Source organism: Ascaphus truei, chromosome 1 (assembly GCF_040206685.1).
Source record: "Ascaphus truei isolate aAscTru1 chromosome 1, aAscTru1.hap1, whole genome shotgun sequence".
In the NCBI taxonomy this organism is placed as follows: Eukaryota; Metazoa; Chordata; class Amphibia; order Anura; family Ascaphidae; genus Ascaphus; species Ascaphus truei.
In genome coordinates, this window is record NC_134483.1 from 408,734,654 (window position 1) to 408,751,583 (window position 16,930).

The 16,930-nt window shown below is 38.4% G+C and overlaps 1 protein-coding gene across 4 annotated transcripts in view; it reads left to right on the top strand.

Moving 5' to 3' along the window:
- The window catches only part of LRBA (LPS responsive beige-like anchor protein), a 608,431-nt gene that overhangs the window by 414,195 nt on the left and 177,306 nt on the right, over positions 1–16,930 (top strand). For all 4 annotated transcript variants that reach the window (XM_075613691.1, XM_075613682.1, XM_075613662.1 and 1 more), the window contains 4 exons: positions 6,649–6,766; positions 9,226–9,328; positions 11,692–11,807; positions 12,867–12,979. In XM_075613691.1, the coding sequence (XP_075469806.1) occupies positions 6,649–6,766; positions 9,226–9,328; positions 11,692–11,807; positions 12,867–12,979 (450 nt within the window). The remainder of the gene's footprint in view (positions 1–6,648; positions 6,767–9,225; positions 9,329–11,691; positions 11,808–12,866; positions 12,980–16,930) is intronic.

Sequence of the window (16,930 nt, forward strand, 5' to 3'; positions counted from 1 at the left end):
TCACACTAGGAACTACGGGTGCCCGAGCAATTCAATTCACTAAGCTCCTCCTCCCTACGCGTTTCGTGACGTGTTGTCACTTCCCCTGATATACCCATGCGGGGTAGCTGGGGGCCTTTAAACACCACGCCCCGCCTAGAAAATCCCATGTCCCCCTGGGGCGCTCACCCCAGTTTGCTCACCCCTGCTATAGTGTGTGTGTGTGTGTGTGAAGCGTGTGTGTGTGTAAGGGAGAAGCGTGTGTGTGTGTGTGTGTGTGTGTAAGGGAGAAGCGTGTGTGTGTGTGTAAGGGAGAATTGTGCGTGTGTGTGTGTAAGAGAGGGGGTGTGTGTGTAAGAGAGGGGGTGTGTGTGTATGAGAGGGGTGTGCGTGTGTGTAAGAGAGAGGAGTGTGCGCGCATGTATGTGTGTGTGTAAAAGAGAAGGGAGTGTGCGCGCGCGTGTGTGTGTGTGTGTATATATCTATATATATGTGTATAGATATATATATATATATATCTATATATATATATAGATATATATATCTATATATATATATATATATATATATATATATATATATATATATATATATATATATATATATATATATATATATATATATATATAAAACATGGGTGAATACCACATTATTATTATTCTTTTATGCTGTCCCATTTACAATGACATTTTTTTTTTTGCTCTTTTATCCTCCTTGTATACAATGTAGATAAATACTCCAGCAATTCTCTATTTTATCAAAATGTTAGTCTAATTTAATCACAAGCACTTCAAATTGACTACCATACAGTAGTTATATATTAACTCGCATGTATCTTGAGCACTTCAGTTTTGGAATTGTTGCTGGATTGTTTGTATGCATATGCTGAATTATGAAGCAAAAGTGAATTATGGTGGAAGTGTTACATAGCTGAGCACTTTCACTTTTTTGGAACTACAATATGTTTCTAAGTGGTACTCCATATCTTCTCTTTCCTTATTAAACGATTTTTTTTACATTTTTATAATAGTGTTCTAAATGTACAAATCATCTCAATAGGTGTCAAACATTAGATTATTTTCAATAGCTTATTTCCTTATAGGACTAGATAGTTTTGTGTATCCTGATGGTCACATGCATTTATTCTTCACATGTACGGATTGATCTGCAGTAGGCGGTGAAGGAAAGTCGTTACCATGTGACAGCAATGAGAAGTGTGTGCAAAAAGATTTGAATGCCTTTGTCCAGTTCATATGGGACAGATGTCTACATCAATAAAATTGCTATTATAATTGGCATCTTTATTAGCAAGTCTCATAAGAGGCACAATTGAATACTGGTGGTACCTGAACTGCGTCCTCATGACATCCACTGAGAAAAGGGGTGAAACATAGCTGATAAGGAAGTTTTTTTTATTTGGTAATGACCATTTTTTTTGTTGCCAACACCAACACACCGCATTACACTTTTTACATCTTGCTTTACCACAGATAACAAGCGACAGAGAAGCCCAATGCTACATCCAATATGACAAAAATACACAGTAAAATAATTATATAATAATTCTCTTGGAAAAGGGTCATTTAGTTTAATAACACTTTGGCCAAAGCATTGTAAGCCTGTGAGCCACGACAAGGCAGACCCAGTTCACAGGTCCTAACACTACCAGATAAAATACTAATATACCTCTATTAGGATTACAATTCTCATTTACCTCTATTAGGAGGGTATATAGAACCAACATTGGATCTATATCCAGTAGAATGAGACCTGCTGACGGGAAGTGGAAAGGGGTAAGCTTAAAACCCTGGGAAGTAGAAGCCACTAACCTCCCAACAGCTGAGATTTTGTGGGGGCTTACGGGTTCCTAAAATGAGCTTGCTGGGGTTCTGTTTGTTTTACCACAGATAAATTCAGTTTAAAAAAAAATGTCTGTTCAGTAATAAAGTGAGTGCAATATGATATACGGTGCATGGAGGGGGCTGAGTGCCTTATTTTTTTGTTAACCTATTAGATCGTCTAGGAAGTTGAGAAAAAAAATTACTTCACAATCAACTAGACTTATTTCCAGAACAACTTTTCACAAAAAAATGTTTCCGTTAAATCTCTAATTCCACCGCCAAATAATGAACTGCAAAAGTCAGTCTGTACTCTTTCTCGTGGAGTCTCCGTGCAATACAGTGCATACTCAAATCATTTTCCAGTTAATAAGATCTCCCACTAAAATAATGATAGATATTGCTAAATCTAGTAAATGACATGATTATTTCTACCTCATTATTTTCTTGCACAATGCTTGAATGGTGACAGCATCTTTTCCTTATCTTATATATTCAAAGTACATCAGCAAGAAAATATACCAACCATTAGTACCTGCATCTAATGTAAGAAGTTTATAAAGTTTCATACTCTTTTTACCCCAAGTAGACTGATGGCAGCTGGTACAGTAGCTAATCATTCCTCTCCCTCAGTCTGTGCCACATTACAATTCCGATTAGGGAAGAAATTCAGAATCAACACACATCTTTACGAAGCCGTTCACAAATTGACACTTGGCATATCTTTAACATGGAACTTTGAAACATAATTGCATTGGAATGGATACACACGTACTGTAGTTTTTGCAATACCACAACGGTTACAAAGTGTTTCTCATTTGACCTTTAATAGCCTCAATTAGTGACTCTCATATTGGGTGTTCCCTTACTCGCAACCTGCATGCAACATTTAACATCATAGAAGAGCAGATCACCCCAAAACTCAGTGGAACACAATTCGTGAATTAAAAAGGGATATTCTGTATCCCCTATGCTTTTTTAATATCAAGTCTTATTTCAATGGGCATTGTTTATTACACGACTTTCTTTTAGCAACAATCTGTAATAATATACATATCCACAGGAGATCTTAATGTTATTCTTCAAAGAATTGTTTTTCTAGCAGTAAGATGCTACCTAATCTTTCCAATTATCGAGTGCTTATCTGATACTGTACCTTTAACATTGTAACCTTATCAATCTATACGTTTTGAACTAAAATGGTGTCCAGAAGATCAAATGTATTTTTAATACCAGAGATTGGCTATAGTCTCATTGTATATATCGCTTGAAAAACAGGTCTCTTTGCCCATACAGCTCCTATTCCTATCATTTTTATCCTGACACCACTTCAATCTGACATTTTCAAATGTTTCAAAATATTCCCTCTTGAGTGGAAATGGATTGCCTTATGAACACACACACACTTTATTCTTTTCTTTTTGTTTTACAGAAGACAAACAATTTCTCATAAAATATAGGGGAAAACAAGCATAATTTGAAAAAAGTTAAACTTGAAGACGTTTATGCGCATATTTAGTAAGCAGCGGTAATTTGACACCTACTTGAGCTGGAAGATGACATACAGCCTATTAAGGTGAATGGGCAATAAGGGGTCTTCTCGCTCAAGAAGTTGTTTTATGGATTACCACCAACCCCAAAGGTGGGAAAACGCTACACTCTAGAAAGATTGTGAAATTTTGTGGGGGGCAAACCCCACCCAAGATTGAAAGAAGGGACCCCCAGTTCAACTTTGTGAAGATTATTCTCAAACTACCCCGAGATTTATTGGATGCAGGGGAAGGCTGATGTTTCCCGTTTTAGTTTCAAAAGAAGGCACCCCTCTGTAACTACTGAATATTTTGGGAGATGCTGTTGGCCTTGTCGTTCCATGATGCAATGGTTATGCAGTATGCATTATCCTCCTGTTCACATGTAGACTAAGAGTTTAAAAAAAAAGTAATTGATTGATTGCATTCTGTTTTGTGGGATCCACTAACTTTCTAATCCAGTTTCTAAACATTTATATAAATTTCTACTGTTCGCCCCCCAGACATTGCTCTTTATGTTTAACATTTAAATGTATTTTTAATATATTTGTCCTTTGATCTGAGCGAGATACCTGGCATGGATTTTATAGTAGTGTGTGTGTGTGTGTCTGTAAGTGAAAGATACCGTATATCTTTTTAAACTACTAAACTTGACATAACTGCAGAGCAATGGTAGTAATGTAGTTTCCATGGCAACCGGTTCATTGGAGGGCTAGACCTCTGTCTAGGGTGCTGTCAATGCATGAAACCGAAAGTCCCATAGAAGACAGTCTTCCACCTAATCCAATTTTAATTGAACTCCAGAGACTTTGAAGTAGTGCTATAGATGAGGATGATAGTATTTCCATGATAGAATGGAGGCCTTGCTTAGGAGTCACCTGCGTGTTTGCACCAATATTTTCAGTTAACTGCGATGCTTGTTATTTTCCTAATAAACCTGATTTTTCTATTGTTTTGTACATACGTACGCGATGTTTAAATCTTAAATGCATCCCGTACGGTTCTGGTTAAATGTCTTTGAAATGATGAAGTTGGCTCTTAAAGAAGAAGGTCTATATTTGAGTGTAGGATATGTCTCTTATCTATTATGTCTGTGCTATTGTTCAGAAATTCTTATGTAGGTTTGCATAGTCTGTATTTTGGACAAGGGACTGACTTAATATTAGTAACACAATTTACACAAGGATCTGCCAGTGGGAAGATTTACATAAGCGGAGGCACAGAAATCCTAAGTGTTACCTGTTCAAATTCAATAGATCAAATTAAAATATGAGGGTGGGGGGGCGGGGAGGGAGAGAGCCTGTATATTCCCAGTCTCAACAGAATATCAATGGATGTACGGGCGTTTGTATTTGTTTTTAGCTGTCTCAATATCTGGAAGCTTCCACATAAACTCATAGCAAGGCAACAGATGAATACTGGAGTTCCTGCATTTAGATTATTTCAGTTTTGCAACAGGCACTTGGGGACTGGTTTCTCATGAAACACATTTCATACCGCAAAGGTTGCAAGGCATGGTCTCCATGTATGTACATTGTATTTTTTTGTTCTCTGTCCTAAAACAAATTCTAAAAGGCGCATTACCACAAAGTTTGTGAGATCAGCAGTCTGAAATCCTGCCTGCATTGACCACTGGAGCTGATTTGGAATGACAGTGGAAGACTGGCTGTGTTACTCCCAGTTTTGAAGACCTGGTGAAGTGGTTTTAGGCTGCCATTCATGGCTAACCAGATCTGTGATGCCTGCTTTGTGTGTGTTAATGTTGCAGAGCAGGAGGGGCATGTGTGGGACCTCACTTCTCAGACTCTTCAAGTTCTGCCACCTCTTTCATAAATCTTTAAATCAATTGTGCTGGATTTTTAAAGCCTCTAATAAAAAGAGCATACATTTTTCATTGGGCACAAATAAATGAGTTTTTTTTTTTTACTTTAGGTAATTTAATCTTTCTTAGAAAACCAATCGAACCAATAATTTGTTTATTTTTGCCAGCTACATGACAATGAGATCCCTTAATAGTGACACTAGTCATATGTTTCTGTGTTACTTAAATGGAGCGAAGTTTAACAAGTAAGGACATTAAAGGAAAGTTGACGGTAGAATAAAGGGAACCTGTAAATGGAAGCTCCTTTTTGTGAACATAAGGCTGCGACCATACAGGGGCAGACCGCGCGGACGCACGTTGAGCGATCAAACTGCCTAAAGGCAGTGAGCGCGGGTGGGGGCGCGCGCGATGTGCGTAAAATCAGTCAAAACTGATTTCTCGCGCGATAGGGCGGTCACATGAGCGGTTCGCCCAAGGGCGAATCAGCTCCGTGACATCACTGGCCCGCCCATAGACACGCCCCCGGACGGCGCACATACTAAGGCCAGGGAAAGCACCCGCTTTCCCTCAGCCTCCGCATGGCTGTTCCCTCTATGGACGCAGCCTTAGACATAGATACATATTGTGTAGAGACTACCTGTGCAGCATATTGATCCATATCAAAGCTACAATAAAGCGCAATTTTCTGCAGTAGAATATTAAATGCATTGACTCTAATAGCGAAACACAATGGTGACTTCTAATTCTTTTTCTCTTGCAGCCAAATTATTTTAATAGCTCTACTTTATTGACTTTTATTTTGTACAGCGCCATTAATCAACACCATGTTGTATATATTGGCACAGTACAGGCTAATAAAATACTCTATGGTTTTTGCCACGTTTCGCCAAACATAGGATAATGAAGATCTGTTCCTGCCCTTAACTTAGATTAGCTTGGGGAGCTTTTGTTTGTGAGTATGCAGAAAAAGGCCACATTTTGGAACTAATTTTCAGGTTCTCTCATGAATTGCAAGTGTTTGTCAGTATGATAAATGCTGGTGGCTGGAACAATACATGTAGAGGCTATAGAATTTAAACACACAGTCTGATGAAGGTCCAATTGGCCTGAAAACTTTACATTTATTTTTGACTGTAATACAATTTATACTTGTTGCATCATTGCATTGTATGCAGTGGATTTCTTCTATTAACACACATCCTTACCCCATTACAGCATTCCTACGGTCTAATGCATTTACCACTATAAAGGCCAACGTCTCCCAGTGCGTTCCTGCTGCCTGTGTGCAAGATATTTCAGGTCCCAGTACCACTGTTGGGCTAAACATTACCCGCCTTATTTATTTTGCCATCTAACTTTTATGGGTTTTTTCATGTTTTATTCAATTTTGAGTTACCTAGTGGTATTTGCCATCGGTGTAGGCAGATTGTTATTCATTAATTAATATAAGAACACGTTTTCTTTGTCTTTATTGTTGCAGATTCTTGCCTATACTGAGGGGTTGCATGGAAAATGGCTATTCACCGAGATTCGGGCCATTTTTTCCCGTCGTTACCTTCTACAAAACACAGCACTGGAGATTTTCATGGCAAACAGAGGTAACATTATACTGGAAAGAACTATGTAGCTTCAACCATGTATTTGATATACATATATACATGTTCTCATTGTTATAGTTGCTGTAATTCAATTTGTTCTTATGATTCATCCAAGTTTTCTCTGCCCTCTTTTTATTTAGACTACTTTCACTATCCCCTTGCTAACTTCACTGAAGAATTTGTTTTTAACTGTATCCATGTTGTATTCGGTTGTCCAGTATATGTCTGGCATGCCCAGGTTTGTATTGAGAAGGGCTTTGTTGTAGACATGGATTTTAGTTATTGGCCAAGTATGCAAAGTAAAGTTATTTCCTCGGTTTTTGTTTGTATGTATTGTCAGACAGGATGTTTGACTGCAGAACATAATCTATATACATGCACAGAATAATTCAATTTTAGTATGTAAATTATGAATGTTTAAAGTTAATGATTTGGAGGGTGACCAACTTTGATAAAATAGATCACTGGAATTTTTTATTTCTGCAAGTATAACCCAATGGTTCATGTTCAAATAATTAATGGCAGTGCACTTTAGTAGTGGTTAATTTGACGTGCTTTTTTTTTATTCTAATAACCATTTTTCTAAAATGATCAATGTTTAAGGAAAGAAGAAAAGGAAGTCACATTATTGCCATTTTTGCGATGTTATTTGACACTAGTTTTAGTTAATATAGAGCAATGTCATTTAAAGCGGCAATATTATATCCCCTTTTTTTTTTTTCATTTTTCTTATTTGTAGGTGTAAATTAACAATTCTACATTCTTAGCTAAGATGGCAATCATTTGGTGTGCCTGTTATAAATCTGTAAAAATCCAGATGGTGGGCCTCACAAAATGCCTGTCTTCTATCTTTGTGCTGCAGTCTGTGATATGCTGCAGCTAATATGTAACAATATATTGCAAAGTACAACACATTATTCTTACAGCTTTCAGAGTAATTGACTGGTCTGCTACTTGGAACACAGCAACATATCTGTTTGATACTTTCTTGCCAAAGTGCAGAGCACAAAAAGGTGTGCATTTCAAAAGAGGAAGTGTATGTGACTTTATAAACGGTCCAAAGGATGATCAGTAAATTAAAAAAAAAAAATGGCATTAGGAGTTAGTAAAAAAAAAAAAACAATGCAGACCGTATTATCTAATATTAAAGAACTGATTTATTTAAAAAAACATTGACTTTTTTTCACGTTTTGCTGCTTTAACATGTATTCCATTACAGTAGTTAGTATTAATTAAGTTGCGTTTTCATTTAGCCTTTTTTTTTTCTATCAACCAAGTGAGTGCTGTTTCATTCTTCACAGATGGAGAAGCACTCCATAGATATTTCTCTGCTTTGTTCTAGTATCATATAGATAGGTATTTTAGCATTTGTCTAGTCTAGTGTGACAGCTGAAGCAGTTGTTTAATGATCATTGCAAGTTGTGGTGCCTTGTGATAGATACTATAATATTTTGCCATAATTAGTCGTGACCACAATGAGGAGTGAAAGCATACGTTCACAACCTAAAGCCTAATGTGGAGCTGATCGAGTACTGCAGTATGAAACCTATGGCATATGATGCACTGTCCTAGAGATACTAAACCAAATGGAGTCTTCAGCAGATGGTTTTTTTCCCGAGCCTGTGTACCACAGAAAAGAAGTGGGTCAGAATTAAAGGAGAAATTCAACCTTTTGGCTCAAACAAATTTTTTTCCCAGTAATTTATTAGTATTGTGTTTCTTAGATTGTCATTCTTAAAGTAACAGTCTTATTTATATCCTATGAAATTAATAGGAATTGGTTCTTGACGGGAACACTAAAAACCAACCCCATCAGCTACCTATTTATATTTGTTTGACTAATGATGGCACCTTAATTACTTTGTAAACAAAAGAACAAAGCTAAGCCGGCAATGTTGATTATATAATGCCCATCTGTGATGAGGTAACTTGCCAAACATTTGTAAAACCATTTATTTGAAGTTTAACATTTTTAATAAAATACTTTGTTTAAAATGTTTATTATCATTATAAAGGTGTCCGCTACGTTTAACCTATTTAACTTGCCACTGTCTTTACTTCACTTTCATCTTAGATTGGACTGCCCTTTTAAAATAAAGTTTTCGTGTTTAACTATTGCTCTGCTAATGATGGCAGCTCAGAGAATCAATGACTTCCTACCCATTGGCCCAAGCTGTGAGCTGATTCAACCAGATGAAAAGGATAATTTGCCCTGATTTTATTTGCACAAGCTTAATTTCATTGCGTTTCTAAAATGACTGGTTTCAATTGCCTGCCTACCAATCCATAGCTACATAGACATTAGAAACAAACCGCGCTTTTTGACTTGAAAAGGGGCATACATTGTATACCAAAGTGGTATGAATGGGGAATGATTGGATTTTCTTTTGTCTTTATTGATGCCATCATATCATGCCATTTGGTGATTTGTATGTTGTGCACTTTTCTTTTATATACAGTCGCAGTTATGTTCAACTTCCCAGACCAATCTACAATAAAGAAGGTGGTTCATTGTCTTCCCAGAGTTGGAATTGGTACTAATTTTGGACTACCCCAAACAAGGTATTTTATTATAATACGTTTATATTTACTCTAAATGTAATCTCTATCTCTGCTCACTAGATTCTATATAGTCCAGTCCATATTTGAGAAGTTTGCATATATTACATCTTTATACTGCTTATGTATTCATAGTTGTGTGCATACTTTCTTTGCATATGATTAGTCCAATAAAAAAGGTATCACCGAATAGTGAAGAACATATATATATATATATATATATATATATATATATATATATATATATATATATATATATATATATATATATATATATATATATGTATATGTAATAATCCCAGAAGAACAGGGCATTATTGGCCAGGATTATTACTATTATAGGCTAAATGTAGGCTTTACTAATAAATAATAGACACTTTTCTATAGTTTATATAGAATTTTTTTTTCATTAAAATAAAATGGTAAATACATTAAAGCACCTCTATAAACACTTACACTACAGCTATCTATATCCACACACTGCCGCCCCCTTTGTATATACACACACACAAACACACACAACAGCTCTACGCACAAACAGCTACACACAACACACTGCAGCTCTACACACACACATACACACATACACACATACACACACCAGCTACACAGAACACATAAACTGCTGCTATACACAAACTCTGTAGCTACATCCAAACTCTGCTGCTACACACACATACACACTCTGCAGCTACGCACACGCATACAAACTCTGCAGCAGACACACACACACACACTAGATAGATAAAATCTGTAGCTACAAACAAACTGCAGATAGACTAAGGCTGCGGTCCCAGTAACTGCCTGTGCGCGCGGCGTGCGCTGTGCGTGTGAGCACCGCCCCTCAATAGGGCTTGGCCCAGTAGACACCGTCCCGCTGAAGGTGCAGCCGCGCCGTGCTGCAAGGTTTTTTACAACTGAATCAAATTGAGTTCAAACCTTGCGACGGAGGCGTGGCCACGCACCCACCGGCGGTTCACCCAATGAGGGCGAACCAGCCGCGTGATGTAATGACCACGCCCCGCAAATCCCCGTCCACGCCCCCTCCCGTCGCAAGCTTCCCTCTCTCCTGGAGACCGCAGATCGCGGTTAGCGCTGTGCATGCGCCATCTCCCCCTCCCCCCCCCCCTGCCGGGCGCGCTCGTCACAGAACACACTGGGGACTCAGCCTTACTTTGCTGCTACAAACACACTCTCTCCCTCAACTCAACTGTCGGTGGAGCTCTGTTCACAGAGGGAGGGGGGAGGAGTCACTGCCTGGCTGCTGCTTCCTGGCCAATCTCCTACCCTGCCACAGAGCTGTTCTGACAAAAGGAAAAGCTGATTGGCTAGAAATAAACATTTTGCAAGCTGCCCAAAATTCTGGGCATTACTGAATGAATAATACCCGGAATTTTAACCAATCAGAGAGCAGGGATTTCAATAATGCCCGGAATTTTACAGCTTTAGCCTACAATTTTTAATATTAATATAACCCCAAAACTCGATTTAAGGGTAAGAATCACACAAAACACTTAAACCAAAAAAACACAAGCGGTAATCAAGACATCCAATATGGTCTTGCAGTTCGAGCTGCACCACAGATATTATGAACAGTGTAATATTAGTCACAAAGTCTGTGAGGGAATAGTGTAGTCCGTGTATAATCCCAATTAGTGAAAGGCATCCCATTATCCTCTGTTAGTCTGAGTGACTAGGTATCCTCAGGGTCAGGGAGTCAATCATGCTGGGATACTTGGTCTTAGATGGCAGTCCTTAACCGATATTATTATGCAACATGGCCTGCACAGGACAGCCTCAACATCCGATCCAATCCGGGGGGCAAGAGATGTATTCCCTGCTTCCGCAGCACTTCAAGCAAATCTCTGAGTGGATATATAATAGAACCACCGTCCTTACTCGAATACATCAATCCTCTGGTCCATCGTAGGGAGACACAGGTTGCAGCTGGTAGTAGCTTTTGAAATACCCGCCTGCTGAAAGCGAGTCACTTGTAAGTGGCCGCTACAGAGCTGCAAAGAACTGTAGACATCCTCCAGTTATACACACTTGGATTGTCCTTTATTCAGACAATGTGATGACGTTGTGATGTCGACCACACACCTTTCGTCATTGAGCGAGACTTCATAAGGGAGACAGATTTGCTGCTTAATCCTGGCTATTTTATAGCCTAGATAATTATACTTATTTACTCTGATCCTGATCAATAGAAACTTGATTAGTTGAGAGGAAATAACATACAGAGAATATTGCAACAAAGACAGTTTAAAAGGACAACGTATATATAGGAACATTTTTATAATTTATGCACTGTGCTGTGTTTTTTGCAGGTTGATTTTAACAGTTGTGTGTTTTTTGCTTGTCAGGCGCATCTCTTTGGCTAATCCCAAACAGATTTTTAAAGCATCAAATATGACTCAACGTTGGCAGCACAGAGAAATTTCAAACTTTGAGTACTTGATTTTTCTGAACACCATAGCCGGTAAGGTGGCCACAGTCTATTGTGCACAAAGTACACACTTCTTTTTAAGTGCATGTTCATCTTTTCCTTCCTGTTAAATGCAAACTTGGCTGTTAAGGGTACTCATTTAGGACAATGTTAGATTGGAAAGGTTGTCAAATGATGTCAGCTAGAGGTTTGTTATGGTGACGATTTCTTACTGCAAACTTAATCCTATTCTATGGGGGTGGCGGGGGGGGGGAATATTATTGGCAAGGTGACTTTGGAAATATCGTGTGGTATGTTAAGGAATGTTCAAAAAAGATGTGTACTCATTTTAGAAGGGGGGGAAGCGAAATTCTTCATATAGACTAGGGCAGGGGTCTCCAAACCTGTCCTCGAGCCGCACACAGGCCAGCTTTTATGGATATCCCTGTTTCAGCACAGGTGGCTCAATCAGTGGCCCAGTCAAGCACGGAGGCACAGGGATATCCAGAAAAGCTGGCCTGTGTGCGGCTCTTGAGGACAGGTTTGGAGACCCCTGGGCTAGGGAACAGTGGGAATATGACCTCAGTGGATGGTGTTTGTAGAGATGGGCAATCGACTAGTGAAATAGAAATATAGAAAGACTGACAAATTGTTATTGTGTTAGATTAGTTAAATAACCCACAATTTTGGGTTTTGGTATATATATTATTGGGAAGGTTTTTTCAATGAAAAAAAATAATCAAGAAATGAGTCAAAAGTTGAGTTGACTCAAGATAAACAAAATGTGCTGTTATGGACCATAATGGCAGAGATTGTGGAATGAGAACTGAAGAACAAGATGATACACAGACAGACAGACCCCCCTTTCTGTCCTCGCTGGGCTCATTTTAGGACCTCTTGACTTACTGGTTGACCAGTGTAGCACCAGTCAAACTTCTCCCCACTTGTCACTGTCCTTGGAGAGAGTTGCTCTGACCACTTGGAACAGTAACACTCTGCAATGTAAGAAGACTCCAATTTAAGTTGAAGATTATAACCTTGCTGTATATTTCCACATGTTCCAAACCTATGTTCATTTGAGTATTCCTAAATACGGCTGTGCTGTTTTCACAGGGCGATCCTACAATGACTTGAATCAGTACCCAGTATTCCCCTGGGTTATCACCAATTATGAATCAGAAGAGCTGGACCTTACTCTCCCCAGCAATTTCAGGGATTTATCTAAGGTATGGTGTAGTCTCTGGTACTAACTGTACACTACTTGTGTAACCGTGGGAATTATCAGTCTGCCTATTTCTTACGTTTCCGTAGGGTTCATTAGCTAAAGGATTTTTTTATTTTATTAAGTGTTCTCTAAAAAAAAAAAATCATTGGATGTAATCCGGTAAAAGTTGTGTGCGCACTGATGGTTTATGAGCTGATGGCACTAGCTCATATTTTGCAGTTTAGATATTGCCCCCAATGGTCTTAATTTTTGTGAGAAATTTAGATAATTACTTTACTGACTGGACATAATGGTGCATCCTAATTAGTCGTATGTCCAGGGGGTATATTGATGTGTCCTAATTGGCAGCATTTTTATTAACTGTACTGTTATGTCTAAGTGTAAGAGTAATTAACACTCAGCATTGAATAACATTCTCTCCGTTGCTCTCTATTACAATGATCAAGTGTATAACTACTTTTCATGACTGTAGTCAACGTTTAGATGATTGCCTTTAAACTAGGGTAAGTAAAGGGATGGGTTTTTTTGGGGCCTTATACAACCATATTTGAATCAGTTTATTTAATTTAGCAAGCTACACAATGGTTAAGTTCTCTGCATGGAAAACACAGGCATGATCGTTTCCAATAGCTTCTACTGTAGTTTCTATGCATGTCTAAATGTCCTCGCACATACACAGTTCTGTGTATATTTAGACACACATTTGTGTGAAAAGAGACATTTTCTCCCGTTTTCTGTACTTTTATTTATTTTCATAAGCCTCATACAGGACTGCTGCACATCAGACGACACTCATGTGCTATTTTAAGTGCTGCTTGAAGGATTCCAGTCCTTCCGTCATGTGTTGTGCAACAGATAAAATGGGAATCAGTACACAATCTAGCTGTCACGGCTGCACCAGTTTAGTTTCTGAATACTGATGTAAACTGTTCGTGGCTGTACCAACCGTTGCATGAGAATCTTGAACCTTCCCTTTCACTCTGCTGCTTGGTCAGTGTGATTTATTTGATCTGGTCTCTGAAGGTGTTCCCAGTCGACCCTTTCAAAGATCGTTTCCTGCAAGGTAACATACAGTGGGAGGAGGAATAATTATTCAGGGTACCAGTGGTGCTGGAAGTGGCAATTCATTTCTAGGAATTACAAAGAACAAAATAAATATGCCTTGAGGAGTGAGAAAGAACTACGGTTTTAACCCCCTGCGTGGCAATGAAATGCTAGCACTAAAAGTGCCCCAATAAAAAATAACACAAATTGAAAAGGAAAACAAAAATGAGAAAAAAGTACAGTTTTAAAACATGGGTGAAGTATAGAACATATAGCCAGTGATGCAGGATTCTGTGTGTGTGTGTGTGTGTGTGTGTGTGTGTGTGTGTGTGTGTGTGTGCGTGCGCACATATATACACATATACACACATATATATATATATATATATATATATATATATATATATATATATATATATATAAAAACAACAGAGGGAAAGCAACCTTTAAATAGCACACGGACATAGATGGAAATGTAACAAAAGAAATTTTATTGAAGTGAATAAAACAGGGGATAAGGTTAAAAGGTGAGGGGGCCTCAACACTACCTAGACAATGTGGACCTGGAGGCAAGGGTCTAAGTTTAGATCCAAAGCAAGACATGCACAGGACACAGGAGGCTCTATCTAAGCACACCTGTGTAACAATCAACCTACACTGAGATCTTGTGAGCACATGAAAAATTACCATATAATTTGTACAATGGTTGCATAGTGTGGGTACACAAGTTGTGAAGGTAACAGAGTAAAAAATACGTCACCGCTCAGTATGTAGATGTCACGGGCAGAAAGGTAGGTCAAAACTCCATGTCAGGTGGAAAAAGGTAGGGGCCCCCCTCAGCAAAACTCCCACTCCAACTCCTCTCCTATATTTTAGGTCGCTATAATTAATAGCGTTTGATCTCTAGTACCAATCAGGGATCATACTATATCTACCCACCTATACAAGGGTGGGTTACAAAAGGATACAGTCACGTGCTGTTCTACATATTATTTAATCATATTTTAACACCCTATTTTTTTATTCATAGTTATAAATAAAGTATTTTAAACTTATCATTATACAATTGTTGTGTACGAGTGCTATAAGACTGGGTTCTTTTTCTTTCATCGATATGATCTAAACTTAGACCCTTGCCTCCAGGTCCACATTGTCTAGGTAGTGTTGAGCCCCCCTCACCTTTTAACCTTATCCCCTGTTTTATTCACTTCAATAAAATTTCTTTTGTTACACTTCCATCTATATCCGTGTGCTATTTAAAGGTTGCTTTCCCTCTGTTGTTTTCATATTTATTTAACCTTTAGCACCACTGTTAAGTTCTACTACATATGACTTATTTACAGGTGTTTTGGACACAACTTATTTAAGTGTAGAGCGATATTCCTGTGTGTCACAATATATATATAATATATATAATAAATAAATAGACGATACCGTTCTGTGGCTAACGAAATTATATTATTTGTGCGAGTTTTCGAGATACACTGATCTTTTCTTCGGCGGGCTACTATTGATTAAGCCAAAAACTTTCACTATTGCAATAAATACTGTACCTACAGATGGACATCCGCAAGAAACAAAAAGATGCATTTAACATAGTCTGAGCCAGGGCATTAATATGCATTGTAAAGAAAAGCAAATGGCTACAGTTGCCATAGATACTGCAAAAGAGTATATACGATAGCATTGCAAGTGTTTCTGGTAATTGCAACTTAATAGCAATTTTTTTAAGGATTCCAACTTTAAGGTGCAATTCTAGTTTTCAGGTGCATTATTGGGGCAGTGGGCAATGTTTTTTGTTTTGTAGGCAGGGATAATGGCTGATGGGTAAGTTTTAGTGATCAAAATGTCTGTTGCATGCATCATGCTTTATGGATACACCAGATAAGAGTTGAGATATATTAGAATGCTCTGCTGTATTTTTTCTTTATGATTTGGTCTTGCCTAATGCAATGTACTTGTTTCAGTTTGATCTACACTGCATGTTAACGCACTTGTTACTGCAGCTTAGTACTGTACACTTTCCCACAAAATGCAGTCTTCAAAGCAGACCTTACCATAGACCAAGGGTGGCCAACTCCAGTCCTCCAGGGCCAACAGCAGGTCAGGTTTTCAGTATATCCCTGCTTCAGCACAGGTGGCCCCTGATCGAGCCACCTGTGCTGTAGCAGGGATATCCTTAAAACCTGACGTGTTGGTGGCCCTTGAGGGCAGGAGCTGGCCACTCCTGCCATAGACCTTTGGTCAGTGACTCATTTTCAAAGCATATTGTTTCTTTATCAGAAGCATTGTTCTTCTTGATCTGAGGAAAGTCATGTAATCGAACCTCATCTTTCAGTTAGAGGTGGCTGTGATCAAGATTTCAAATAGCCTCATCTCCTCCTGTTTTGATCATTTCGGTGTGGACTCGTGCTGCATACTGTAGCTCAGTAGTAAGTGTGCTGTTTCCTTGTGCATATGTATTCAAAATGTAAGCTCAAAAAGCAGTTACTAAAGGGAAACAAAAAACCTTTTTACGATACAGTAGGGACGCTCTCTGTTTTGAGTGCAATCTTTTTTATTGTACAGTACGGACATATCTCGCTCTTAGGATCTTAAATCATCTTCATTACAGAAGGACTGCTGTAAAGTGCATAAATTCCCCACTGCTTTACAGTAGTGGAATGTGGCATCATTATTTTCTCCTCTCTTTATTTCCATGTGCTCTATACATTAATGAGTACTTGAACCAACTGCAGCTGTTGAAGATATAGGGCCGTATTTACTAAGCACCTTCTGGCACAGGGAGACACCCTGCTTCTCTTTCACTTCAGTGCACATGACTAGGCTGCAGGTGTCTTCCGGGGCTGGATGTTGTCTTTATGGAATGAAATATGAGCCATAATATCTCAAGGTGCACTAATAATAC